The 14,478-nt window shown below is 46.7% G+C and overlaps 1 protein-coding gene across 5 annotated transcripts in view; it reads left to right on the forward strand.

The window, feature by feature from the left end:
* Positions 1-14,478, forward strand: part of ulk4 (unc-51 like kinase 4) — a 633,709-nt gene that overhangs the window by 294,006 nt on the left and 325,225 nt on the right. For all 5 annotated transcript variants that reach the window (XM_072510060.1, XM_072510064.1, XM_072510062.1 and 2 more), the window contains 2 exons: positions 3,936-3,987; positions 7,813-7,907. In XM_072510060.1, the coding sequence (XP_072366161.1) occupies positions 3,936-3,987; positions 7,813-7,907 (147 nt within the window). The remainder of the gene's footprint in view (positions 1-3,935; positions 3,988-7,812; positions 7,908-14,478) is intronic.

Below are 14,478 nucleotides of genomic sequence, written 5' to 3' on the forward strand. Positions count from 1 at the left end.
TTTGTAAGGGCTGGTGCAGACTCGATGGGCCATGTAGCCTCATTCTGCATTGTAAATTCTATGATCTATGATTCTATGAAATTGAAGGGCAATTTAGCGTGGCCAATCCCCCTACCCTGCACATCTTTGGGTTGTAGGGGTGAAACCCATGCAGACACGTGGAGAATGTGCAAACTCCTCACGGACAGTAACCCAGAGCCGGGATCGAACCGGGGATCTCAACACTGTGAGGCAACAGTGCTAACCACTGCGCCACCGTGCTGCCTGACGTTAACAAGGTTTGAGTAATGTCACGTGCTGGTGCTGCAACTACTTTTAACTGTGTCTCACATGTGCACTTGAATTTTATGCAAGGGGGAGGGATCTTGCTTCCAAAATGCCTTTTCAGATTGGAAGTTTCTGGGTGCGATTCAGTGGACAGAAGTTAAACTCCGCTTTTGGGCACGCTTGTCGGGGTGTTTGTCAGCGGCTGCAGTGCCGAGATGCACCCCGCTATTCACCGGCACTTTTCCGTTTATTCATGCCTTGGGGGGTTTCTCCCCGCCAAGGCCACACTTCAGCAACCGTCCTGCACTGGCGAGTTCATCCCTGCAGCAGGACTGGCTACTCGCAGTTCGCCATTTTGGAAGGTTGCCCCAACTACTAGATGCCCACCTTTCAGCTCCCCGCCAGCTTTCAGAGTCCCCCACTAACTGTTTTGGGAGGTTTTTAACCCTCCCTCACCCCCACTCTAATGAACAATGCCCCCTCGCTCCCCCATTCCGGGTCCGACCCCTGGCACTGCCAACATGCCACCTGGGCACCTTGGCACCTTAGCCTTGCACCTGGCAGTGCCACCTGGCCACCTGTTCCGGTAATCCAGGTTATGCTAGATGGAGCGAGCTGGGTGATTTGCGATCGGCCGGGCGCCTGGCACGGTGCCCAATTTGGGGCTTTTGCGCGATTCACCCATTGCGCCTGGATCTAGCCTGGGTGCAACGCGGTTGCTGATTCGCGCCCTTTACCTTTTGGGATTTTTCCTCTGTTGTTTAAATTTTCATTTCATTTTTCTGTTGCCCCGTTTTAACATGACTTCTCCATGTGGATGTGGTTAAACTGGAAGTTTTGACCATTGATTTTTTTTTGTCTTTAAATGTCAAATTCTTTTTAAAAATTCCAGACATTATCAAATTCTTACGTACAAAGGCATAACTATATCATACAAAGAGTTTGACATTTTTATTTTAATGAAGTAGCAATAATCCTAAATCTCCTATCCCAGCCTCATGTAGCTCAATGTGGTGCACAGAGTGCACCTAACCCGAATGAACAGGTTCTTCCCGGGGGTGGAGGACAAATGTGAGCGGTGCCAAAGGGGCCCGGCCAACCACACTCACATGTTTTGGGCCTGTCCCAAACTTGCTGGGTTCTAGACAGCCTTTTCCGAGGCAATGTCCAAGGTTGTGGAGGTGAGGGTGGAGCCATGCCCAAGAGTGGCAATCTTCGGGGTATCGAAACAGCTGGAGATACACATGGGGAAGAGGGCCGTGCCCTTGCTTTCACTTCCCTAATCGAACGCCGGAGAATCCTGCTCGGCTGGCGATCAGCAGCACCACCCACAGCTGCAGACTGGCTGGCAGACCTGGCGGAATTTTTCCATTTGGGGAAGATCAAATACACCATCCGAGGGTCGGAGGAAGGCCTCCTCAAAGCATAGGGACAATCCATTGGCCTGTTCCAGGACCTGTTTGCAGCCAACAGCGACTAGAGGAAAAAGTGAGAGATGGGAGAAGACGGACAGGAATACACAACTCTTGGTGGTGGGGGATGGGGGGGGCGGTGATTGGAGGGAACTCAGTGGAACTAAAGGGAGCAGCATGGAGGGAAGGGGTGGGGTCCTTAAAGAAAGTGATGAACAAAACCTGTTGGTTGTGAAGCGTGTGGGATGTTCCGGCCCTCTCAGGGTATATTTAATCTTTTCCAATCGCAGGAGTTCTGCCAGGTCATCCAACCATGGCAAGCCTCTCTAAGATGCCGGGCCACATTGATGGTACAGCCAAAGCCATCAAGATTACGAATCACAGCCCTACTGCACATATGAATATGATAGGCCTTCATTCTGTCAAGATGCAGAATAATACTTATGATTGCTTTATACCCAAGCAACAGCCATGGTGTCTTCATTTTGTGCTGCTCTACTGTGCTGTTGGTGCTTGATTCCTCACCAGATACTGCCCTTTCATCCTTCATCAGCATCCCCCAATATGCAAGTATATAACTGGGTGCGAGCTGGGGTCTGAAGCACTTGACAGATACTTGTCTATATACCACCTTCCTGCTTCTCAGCATTAGAAGGTGCATAGCATGGGACAATGTGTGTCAAAACCTTGCACACAGTGGCATGACCAGTGGTACAATATTGTTGCTGGGCAGGAGTGCAAGATATTGCTGAATATGCAAACTTAAATATCAAGCAAAAAGACATTGAAGAGATTACTAATCCGTTGTTGGAATGACATGAAACCAACATATTTTACATCACCACAGCTTCATCGTGGTCGAGGTGGCACCAGTTAGCTGTGCGATCCCTCCAAAAACAGATACTTTCAGCATTTGCATTTTGGTCAATGGATGCACTAACTAATCAAACTCCACGCCATCTTGTGTGGAGAAATGACTACACGTGCAAGTAGTCTCAGCTGCTTTGAGGATTTGGTGACAAATGTACAACAGTTGTGTAAGGCAAAGGAAGTCCTTGCCTGGCAACTCGCTAAAGCTTTGCAGATACGATAGTTAGGGAATGCAAGATATGTGGGACGGGGTCACTGCCTTCTATGTTGCAATGCTGATGTGACGCCATGTTGTGGAGCCACTGCATGATGTGTGTACAGTAAATGCACTCATTGCCTTTCAACCATGCTTTGGAATTCTTCCTTAGTTCGGAGAACCTCTTCCCCATTTTCTCCTGTAACCCATGGGCATGGCATGCTCCATTGACATCTTGGCCACCCCCTGTGCCACGCTTGCTGCATGGTAACTAATTTTGAAGGATTCTCCTTGGTCCCAAGAAGTGGCACCTTCCTCTGTTGCGCAATGATGAACCACAATACAATTCTGGCACGTGTCATGGATGAATATTCATTTCTCTGAATCCAGTTGGCCACAACAGCCTGCGTGAGTAGTAGTTAGAAGAAGCCCTGGAGAGCTGCTATACTCCGAGTGTTTCCTGCCAATGTTGAAGAATCCAGCACGGTCTCCTACCCACTGTAGCAATGCAGGGGTGCACGCAGATCCCACAGCTGTGAACCTGTTTTGCCTATGGCTAGAGTATTGGCCCCGTCATAACAACTTTGAAATTCTTTATCGCTTTTCTAACAAAAAAGTCTTGAAGAAACAAATAACAGAACCAGCATTACTTCCTTTCTTAGATTTTCTTTATTTACCTAAAGTTTTTCAAATTTTGTTAATTATCCTGATTTTATATTTTTCTCCTTAAGGGTTTATATATTTAAGCCAGAAAAATAATCTAGGTCATGGATTTATTTTCAGAGTTTCAGATAACAGAGCTGTTTATAAGCCCTGACATGGCATTCAGCTCTAACTTTGCAGCAGCTATATATCCGAGTTCGTGACGAGTGGATTTCTTTGTCCACTAAGTTTGCTGATTTTGGCCAGTCAACGTTCACACTGGAGTTCAGTGCTTGTCACTGTTAACATGGAATGCCAGTAGACTGCATAAAGGAAGCTATCTTCTCTGTCAAGTGTTTTCTCTCCTGAAGGTAATGCCAGGACAGTGTGGGATATTTAAGGTCAAACGTTTGACAAGTAAATCATTTTTATCATTTCCGATAAATCTTATCCTGTTAATTTATAAATGTTTCAGTGTTTGCTGCAAAATATAATGAGGATTAGACGTTTCAAAATATCTCCACGTAACCTTTGTGTCTTGTTTTCAGACTCACATTAAATGCATTGATTCTGGAGAAACCAATATAGAAAGTGCAGTAGGTATGTACCTCATTTTAATTTAAGAACAAATGTGAATCTTAGTTTTCCTAATTCATTCGATTTCTTCATATAAGCAGGATGTCGATGTTGATCGATGCCATAGCATGGTAGGCGGCGGAACCATGACAACATGCTTAAATTAATTGGATCGCGAACATTTGAATATCTTTCCTTTACTATCTGGAATACTTGGTGTTGGTTACAACTCTTGCACTTTGGCACAAACCACAGAAGTAATTGTCTTGTTTATTGGTGATTACACCTCAATGGTTGTAAAGTACTTGATCCCCTGAGGTCATGAAAGGCTCCATTCAGTTGCTTTTTTTTCCCTTTTCTTTTCGATGTATTACGATCCCAGTCCAGACCCGAACTAGGAAACTAGACCAAAACACCAATATTTTATTTTAATTTGTAAGACTGTGCGGAAAGGACACTTCACTCCAGGGGTGATTACATGAAGAAATAGGGATTTGGCATTTAGAAACAAAAATTTATTACTCACACTACTAAAATCGTTAACCTCACACCCAAAAATATTACTCCTTAAACAAGCTACAAAATACAGTAAATACAATACCCCTAATTATTATCTCTATTCCCAATTAAACAACAAGAAAGGAAAAACATACAACTCTCAATCCATCCTACATCCCAATAGCAAAGAGTCATACTTGCTTTCCAGAACACATTTAGCTCCTATTAGAACCCCTGCAGACTCTGGCTGGATATCTTCAAAAAGCTGTTTCAACTGGTTTGTTTCTGCTTCCCCCTTGTCTTCAGACAAGTCTGCGCTGCTTTGAATACTATTCATATTTTTTAACTATCCTATTGTGAGAGCAAAAGATTTTACTTGTGGACTTAGTGTTAGCCAGGTCAGAATTCGACTCTAAATCTTTCTCACAATTTTGGAATACTGTTGCTCCACCCAGCAATGACAACATCTCCCCAATCTGAAAACAAATTAACTCCCTAGAAACTCCCCCTTTTCAAACAACAGTGCATTTGCCCAGGCTTTTTACCATGGCCAGTTTCACCTCTGGCTCCCAAAAGCATTCTGGTTTTGCAAAACAAGATTCTTTTAAAAACATGACTACTGCAATCAAACACATTCTAACCCAAGCTTTTACCCTTAAATTGCCAAATGTTTACAATATAAATATATCTAAAATTCTGCATTCATCATAAGTGTCCAGTTCTTTAGAAAGGATGTGTAAGCTTTAGAAAGAGTGCAGGAACGATTTATGAGAATTATTTCAGAAATATATTGGGGGTTCGAGGGCTGTTCTTCAGAAAGAGCAGCACGGTAGCACAAGTGGATAGCACTGTGGCTTCACAGCGCCAGGGTCCCAGGTTCGATTCCCCGCTGGGTCACTGTCTGTGCGGAGTCTGCACGTTCTCCTCGTGTCTGTGTGGGTTTCCTCCGGGTGCTCCGGTTTCTTCCCACAGTCCAAAGACGTGCAGGTTAGGTGGATTGGCCATGATAAATTGCCCTTAGTGACCAAAAAGGTTAGGAGGGGTTACTGGGTTACGGGGATAGGGTGGAAGTGAGGACTTAAGTGGGTTGGTGCAGACTCGATGGGCTGAATGGCCTCCTTCTGCACTGTATTTTCTATGGTCTAAAGAACAGCCCTCGAGAGAAGATTGGATGCAGTTGTTCAAAATCATGCTGGGTCTGGACAGAATAGATAAGGACAAACAGTTCCCACTGGTATGGAGTCGAGAATCACAGGACATCAATTTAAGGTGAGGATAAAAGAACCAACGGCCATACGAAGAAATTATTTTTTATGCAGCAAGTGGTTAAGACCTGGCATGCACTGCCTGAGAGGATGGTGGAGGCACACTGCATTGTGACTTTCAAAAGGAAATTGGGCAAGCGCCTGAGGAGAAATAATTGCAGAGCTGTGGGGAAGGGCCCAGGGAGTGGGGCTAGCTGAGTGGCCCTTGTACATAGCTAGCACAATGGGTCGAATGGCCTCTTTCTATGCTTCTGTGTGACCTGTGGGCAAGCAACTGTTAATGCTGTTAATCTTAACAATTCATCATTCTATTCAACTGATAGGGAAACCAATGGGCATAGCCCATTCAGCACCTGCAGGTGCACAAGGTAAATAATCTGGTACTTGCCTTTTCACTCCTCTTTGGCATATTGCGGGGCTCCCCTCCTGGATGAGTCGTGTCACAAGCCCAGCACCAGCTTCTTATCATCGAATTTACAGTGCAGAAGGAGGCCATTCGGCCCATCGAGTCTGCACCGGCTCTTGGAAAGAGCACCCTACCCAAGGTCCACACCTCCACCCTATCCCCGTAACCCAGTAACCCCACCCAACACTAAAGGCAATTTTGGACACTAAGGGCAATTTATCATGGCCAATCCACCTAACCTGCACATCTTTGGACTGTGGGAGGAAACCGGAGCACCCGGAGGAAACCCACGCACACACGGGGAGGATGTGCAGACTCCGCACAGACAGTGACCCAAGCCGGAATCGAACCTGGGATCCTGGAGCTGTGAAGCAATTGTGCTATCCACAATGCTACCGTGCTGTCCTTGGGATATCCCTGCATTTGGATGCTCTTTACAGACAAGGCAGCAGGAAGTAGAGTTGGGAGGTTGGGAACACCACCTACTGGCACATTTACATTTGCTTTGTGCGTGTTCCACACGACCCCCTTTCCTGAAGAACCCGGGAAACTTTGGGGTAATGTAAGTAGGATTAAACATTAGTTTACTAGGCCACTGTTACCATTTTTCTGACCGTTGTCATTCATGACTTTGTTACTGCTAGACTGTGTTCCAACACACTTGGTTGGCCTCCCACATTCTACCATCTGCAAACTTGAGGTCATCCAAAACTCTTTTTAATATAATTTTTCCAATTAAGGGGCAATTTAGCGTGGCCATTCCACTTACTCTGCACATCTTTGGGTTGTGGGGGTGAGACTATCGCAGACATGGGGAGAATGTGCAAACTCCACATGGACAGTGACCCGGGGCCGGGATCGAACCCGGGTACTCGGCACCCTGAGGCAGCAGTGCTAACCACTGTGCCATCGTGCCGCCCCTCCAAAACACTTTTGCTTGTATTTCAATTTTCACCAGCCCCATTCCCCTATCACTCCTCTGCTCACTGGTTACATTGGCTCCTTGGTCAAGCAATGTCTTGATTTTATAATTCTCATCCGTGCTCTTAAATGGCCCATGACCACGACCCTCTGTAATCTCTCTGGTCCCGAAACCTTCTGAGATATGCATTCATCTAATTCTGATCCCTTGCGCGCCTCCAATTTTAATTGCTTTCCCATGGTGGCCATTTTGTTAGCTGCCTGGACCCTAAGCCCTGGAATTCCTCCTAACCTCGCTGTTTCTGTATCTTGTTTTCCTCCTTTAAGACGCTCCTTAAAACCACTCGTTTGTCCAAGCTTTTGAACTTCTGATCAAATATAAGGTCAGAAAATGTATCACGGCCTCAGCAATGGTTTTCTAGGCATCAGTAATGTTTATTACCTTGCCAAATACCTGGTCACCTTCATGATGATAATCTAGAATGCAGTATGGCTTCAAAAGAAAAAGATCCCAGTTGACCAGTCTAGCTGAAATAGCATAAATCAGCACAGACCACACATCAACTGGAACTCTCTGCTTAACTGCATGCTGAATTTAACAAATGATACATCAAGACATCATACCCTTTTTATACTTGGAGAGTAAAATTTGACAGAATGATAAAACTGCCTTGGTAGTCAGGTGTGTAAGAAATATATTCAGCACTTTTCAGGAAGTACACTTTTTGGATACTGTTTTTCTTTTAAAATCAACTTTAGGTCAAACTGGTTCAGAAGAATTTATCAGAATAGTTTTCTCAGCATGGGAAGCCATTACTCAGCATCCACTGCTACTGACTAACCATCATTCTACAGTAAGTAAGAAAGCGTCTATATTTGTGTGCAATATCTGTGATCCTAAATGTACAGATTACTAATTTAGTAAAGCAACTGTGTGGTAAAAGATACAGTCACCCCACGCAGAGCTTGTTCACAGGTGACATTGTGGAAACGCAACAGATTCACTCTCTTGGAATACACAAACCAATGAGATAGCAATTTGAAAGAGGAACTGGCAAATTTCTGTCCCACTCACCAACTTTCGGGCCTTTTCTCCCACCCTCGTTGAGATCATCTACCTCAGCACAGCATAGTGATCAAACATGGAAGTTTCTTGGCCTATATGAGTTAGCACTGCCCTGATCAGCTGCATCCTGGGACGAACAACAGTTCTTTGCACCTAATTGGTCAATTAAAGTGCTGCTGTTGCCAAGCTACCAGCTTTCTGTAACAAACCTGAGTGATAGTTGGAATTTCTTCCACGTGAGTGCCACACATTTTAGAATTACTTGAGGACTGTTATAAAACATTTTGAGTATTGTGTTCATGGATTCGATCATTGGAGAAAGAGCTTGAGAGTCTGGACAGCCTTCCAAAACCAACCATTTGATAAAGAACTATAATTGATAGTTAGATCTTAGAACAGAATTGCTACAGTGCAGAAGGAGGCCATTCGGCCCATCCAGTCTGCATCGACCCTTTGAATGAGAATTCTACTCATATCCATTTCTCCCGGGCAGCACGGTGGCGCAGTGGTTAGCACTGCTGCCTCACGGCGCCGAGGTCCCAGGCTCGATCTCGGCTCTGGGTCACTGTCCGTGTGGAGTTTGCACATTCTCCCCGTGTTTGCGTGGGTTTCACCCCCACACCCCAAAGATGTGCAGGGTAGGTGGATTGACCATTCTAAATTGCTCCTTAATTGGAAAAAAAATTAATTGGGTGCTCTAAATTTTTTTTAAAAGAACAAAAATAAAATCCATTTCTCCCACTTTCTATGCCTTTTAGCTTTGACAAAGGGTCATCTGGACTCGAAACGTTAGCTCTTTTCTCTCCCTACAGATGCTGCCAGACGTGCTGAGATTTTCCAGCATTTTCTCTTTGGTTTCTGATTCCAGCATCCGCAGCAAGTTGCTTTTATCCATTTCTCCGCCCGATCCACATAACCCCATAATCTAACCTGCACATCCCTAGACACTAAGGACATTTTATCATGGCCGATCCCCTAATTTGCACATCTTTGGACTATGGGAGGAAACCGGAGCCCCAGGCGGAAACCCACGCAGACACGGGGAGAACGTACAAACTCCACACAGACAGTGAGCCAAGGCCTTAATTGAACCAGGGTCCCTAGTGCTGAGGGGCAGGAGTGCCAACCACTCTGCCAATGTGCCGCCCTGTTTTTAACGTTTTTTAGCTTATTTGTGCCTCACTTTCAATTTAAGGAAATATTTTTATGTGAGCAGTGCTTTAATTTATTTTTTCTTTTCTTTAAAATAAATTTAGAGTACCCAATTCATTTTTGTTGCACTCTATTGGCATTTCTCATATTTGTAAACATGAGTAGACACCTCCCCCCCCCCCCCCCCCCCCCCTGTTTTTTTATTCTTAGCTTACTCCTCATTGTTGGCCTTGAACAGGTTTTGAAACAGGCCGACAAACTGCCCCCAAGTTTCCAGGAAGCCTTCCTCAGACCCTCGGGTGGCGTACTTAATCTTCTCCAGGTGGAGAAATTCCGAGAGGTCAGCGAGCCAGTTTGCAGCTGTGGGTGGTGCTGCCGATCGCCAGCCGAGCAGGATTCTCCGGCGTGCGATTAGGAAAGCGAAAGCAAAGGCGTGGCCACCTTCCCCATGTGTAGCTCTGCCTGCTCCGATACCCCGAAGATTGCCACTATTGGGCATGGCTTCACCCTCACCCCCACAACCTTGGACATTGCCTCGGAGAAGGCTGTCCAGAACCCAGCAAGTTTGGGACAAGCCCAGAACATGTGGGTGTGGTTGGCGGGGCCCCTCTGACCCCGTTCACATTTCTCCTCCACCTCCGGGAAGAACCTGCTCATTCGGGTTCTGGTCAGGTGCGCTCTGTGCACCGCTTTGAGCTGCATTAGGCTGAGCCTTGCGCAGGAGGAGGTGCAGTTAGCCCTGCTCGGTGCTTCGCTCCAGAGTTCCCACTTGACATCTTTCCCCAGTTCGTCCTCCCATTTTTGACGGGTCTCGTCCAGGGGTGTTCGAGCTCTGTCCAGCAACTGTCCGTATATTTTCCCAATAGCCCCCCCTTCTTGTTGCATGTGCCTATCAGGTCCTCTAGTGGTGTGGTTTCTGGGGCCCCGGGGTACCCTACTGTGTCTTTGCGGAGGAAGTGTTTTATTTGGATGTGTCCCATTTCCTGTCCTTTTGCTAGTTTCCACTTCCTCTTCAGTTCGTCCAGTGTCGCCAGTCTGTGCCCTACGTAAAATTCCCGACTGTCAGTGTGTCCTCGTCCCGCCTCCAGCTTTTGAAGATGGTATCCAGCATGGCTGGGGGGAATCTGTGATTGCCGCAGATGAGGGCCATGGGGACATTTTAGTTAGCCCGAAGTGTTGTCTCAGCTGGGTCCATGTTCTCAGCGTGGCCGCTACCACTGGGCCTATTGTGTATCTTGCTGAGGAGGATGGGAGTGCTGCTGTGCCCAGGGCCAAGAGGGTCCTTCCTTTACAGGATGCCTCCTCCATTTATACTCAATCTGTGTCGGGTTCTTGTACCCATCCCCTCACTCTTTCTGCCGGTGCTGCCCAGTGACAGTGTTGTAGGTTTGGTAAAGCCAAGCCCTCTTTGATTTTCCTTCTTTGCAGTGTCTGGGAATTCTCGGGTTCTTACCCTCCCCACACACAAATGCCATGATTAGACTGTCTACGTTTGGAAAAAGGCCTTGGGGATGAAGATGGATCTAAACAGGAAGAGGAACCTTAGCAGCACCTTCATCTTGATCGCCTGCACTCTCCCCGCCAGGGAGAATGGAAGTGAGCCCCACCTTTTTTACTTCCTCCACCAGGCTGGTCAGGTTCCACTTGTGGGTCTGTGTCCAGTCTCTGGCTATCTTGATCCCCAGGTAACAGAATCTGTTCAGGGCCATTTTAAACGGGAGCCCCTCCAGCTCTGCTCTCCCTCATTTGGATTCACTGGGAATGCGTCGCTTTTACCCAGGTTAAGTTTGTAGCCAAAAAAGGTTCCAAACTCTTTCAGGATTTGCAGTGTTGCCTTCAGTACCCAATTCATTTTTTCCAATTAAGGGGCAATTTAGCGTGGTCAATCCACCAAGCATGCACATCTTTCGATTGTGGGGGCGAAACCCACGCAAACACGGGGAGAATGTGCAAACTCCCACAGTGGTTTAATTGGTGTGATCATTAGTGAGCCCAATCATGTAGAAAAATCCTGTAATGACTCAACATATGATGGATGGAGACTCAGCACCTGTACTGCTTCAGCATTAACAGCAGTAATTATGATTAACTTTAAAGTCCTTTTATTTTCCCCTCATCTTTATTTGTAATGAGGCAAAGGTTACATTTACATTTGTGCATTTATGTCAAGGTTTTTTGTATTTGCCTTTCCTAATTTATCTCCATTACACTAAAACGTCTTCCTCTTCAATTCATCCTAACCATGTTGCCAGCACTCGCCTGACAAATATGCAGGAGAGGAGGAACAAAATAGTGTTCGATTTAACCCTCAATGTTGTTGTTCCTGCCTAATGTTAAAATAGATGGAAACAGTGAAACTCCATTCCAAGTGCACAGTTGAAATAAAGAGGCAAGTTAGCAGGTTGGCAGCCAAACTCTTTCCAAATCCCAGGTTCTCCAGCCCCTGGGTGAGTCTTAAGCCCATGTCGAAGGACGGCAGGACCCCAGGTGGGATTTTATCGAAGGCCAGTTAAGATGTAATTCAGGATGATGGCCTTCCTCTCCGAGCTGCCGGCCCAAGCAAGGAGTGGTAGCTCAGCAGCACCTCTCTAATAGAGGTAGCCACTTCTGATGTTGCAGAGAAAAGAAGAGGGCTCCTCCAAGGTAAGGCGCCCTCAAAATACCAGGTCAGTTTTTTGTCATTGTGTTGCGGCAAGGCCCCAGCGATCGGAGAGATGGCGTCTCCAGCAATGGCATTGGTGTTGCAGTGGCGGCCATTGCTGCCAGGATACCTCTCCATGGGAATTCTTGCCTACCGCACGCCGCTGGGACCCCAGTGGGGGAGCTACCGTGGTTTGCCTGGCTGTTCCCACATGTGGTAGGGGCCGTTCCAATGCTAGCAAAATGCTGGAGGCAGTGAGTAGCCATTAGTTGACCAACTAATTGGCTGCGTCCGTGCGCCACTGACATTCCTGCCCTGCGACACAGGGAAGACACGAACTCCCATTGTGACGCTTTCTGACACTATTTTACAATCCATCTCAAGAGAGCCAGTAAAATACAGCCCATCATTTTTTATTAAAACAAAAACAAAGTCTGCAGATGCTGGAAACCTGAAATAAAAACAAGAAATGCTGGAAATGGTAGCATAGTGGTTAGCATAGTTGCTTCACAGCTCCAGGGTCCCAGGTTCGATTCCCGGCTTGGGTCACTATCTGTGCGGAGTCTGCACGTTCTCCCCGTGTCTGCGTGGGTTTCCTCCGGGTGCTCCGGGTTCCTCCCACAGTCCAAAGATGTGCAGGTTAGGTGGATTGGCCATGATAAATTGCCCTTAGTGTTCAAAAAGATTGGGTGGGGTGCTCTTTCCAAGGGCCGGTGTTGACTCGATGGGCCGAGTGGCCTCCTTCCGCACTGTAAATTCTGTGAAATACTCAGCAGATCAAGCGTCTTGAGAATTTTCGAGAACTTGCTGTTTTCAGCGATTTTCAATTTGTGATTAAATGCCATTATTAAATTTTCATGCATGTTCTATTTAACACAGTATTAAATTTTTTTACGTTACCTTTTTGGATTTTCAATGCAGAGTGCACCTTGATTTCCTCTGTTAGACAATTAACATTACCCAACGGTAACACTACACAACGGGGCAGCACGGTAGCATTGTGGATAGCACAATTGCTTCACAGCTCCAGGGTCCCAGGTTCGATTCCGGCTTGGGTCACTGGCTGAGCGGAGTCTGCACGTCCTCCCCGTGTGTGCGTGGGTTTCCTCCGGGTGCTCCGGTTTCCTCGCACAGTCCAAAGATGTGCAGGTTAGGTGGATTGGCCATGATAAATTGCCTTTAGTGTCCAAAATTGCCCTTAGGAGTGGGGTTACTGGGTTATGGGGATAGGGTGGAGGTGTTGACCTTGGGTAGGGTGCTCTTTCCAAGAGCCGGTGCAGATTCAATGGGCCGAATGGCCTCCTTCTGCACTGTAAATTCTATGATGATCGGTGGAGGGAAGGAGGCACTGTTGACAGATGAACATAACTCACCACAACCTCAATTTATAATTTCATAAAACACCCCCAGGTACTTTAAAAAAAAAATTTCGTGTACCCAATTAATTTTTTCCAATTAAGGGGCAATTTTAGTGTGTTCAGTTCACCTACCCTGCACATCTTTGCGTTGTGGGAGCGAAACCCACGCAAACACGGGGAGAATGTGCAAACTCCACACGGACAGTGACCCAGAGCCGGGATCGAACCTGGGACCTCGGCGCCGTGAGGCAGCAGGTCTAACCCACTGCGCCACCGTGCTGCCCCACCCCAAGGTCCTTTACAGGAGCATTAAAAGACAGACTAGGAAACCACGCCGCAGAAGGTCAGCTTGGCCAAAGGTAGGTTTTAAGGAGTGTTCAAAAGGATGAAAGCGAGGCGGAGAGGTTTAGGGAGAGATTTACATAACTTGTGGCCTGGGCCACTGAGGGCAAGGGGGCGGTGTTGATTACAGAGATGGGGAGGGGCGAGGAAATGGTGGGATTTGAAAACTAGGATGGGAACTTTAAAATCAAAAATGTTTAATTTTTGCACTAAAAGGAGTATCGAAGACCCAGTGTTTTTGTAAACCATTATCGCAGATTGGCAGAGGGGGAGGGAAGTTTGGTAAATCTGCCAACGCGGAGAAAGCTCCAATGCTTCAGGAGCATGATGGAAGAAAAAGGTTGGACACAGGTACAGATCATTGTGCCCAGTTGTGGATCCCAATTTCTTTTTTAAAAATATAAATTTAGAGTACTCAATTCTTTTTTTTCCCCCATTTAAGGCGCAATTTAGCGTGGCCAATCCACCTTCCCTGCACATCTTTGGGTTGTGGGGGTGAGACCCACGCAGACACGGGGAGAATGTGCAAACTCCACACGGACAGGGAGCCGGGAGTCGAACCCGGGTCCTCGTCGCTGTGAGGCAGCGCTAACCACTGTGGCACCCTATTGCCTCAAGATCCCCATTTCAATTAACAGCCCACAACCTCCCACATTCCCAGAAATTCTTGTGCACTACATTCCAGTACCTGTTGTCCGTGGAAAAATATATGCTGAGATTCAGAACTGAAGTTTTTAAAGTCTGTCTGTGAAGTTCCGAAGAGAATGATAAGGTGATGTTTCTGAAGCTTGTGTTTAGCCTAACTGCAGCTGTGTAAGGGGCCAAGGACAAAGCTGTCAGGCTGGCAGTGAAGTGATAGTTTACAG

This window comes from Scyliorhinus torazame, chromosome 6 (genome assembly GCF_047496885.1).
Source record: "Scyliorhinus torazame isolate Kashiwa2021f chromosome 6, sScyTor2.1, whole genome shotgun sequence".
NCBI classification, from domain to species: Eukaryota; Metazoa; Chordata; class Chondrichthyes; order Carcharhiniformes; family Scyliorhinidae; genus Scyliorhinus; species Scyliorhinus torazame.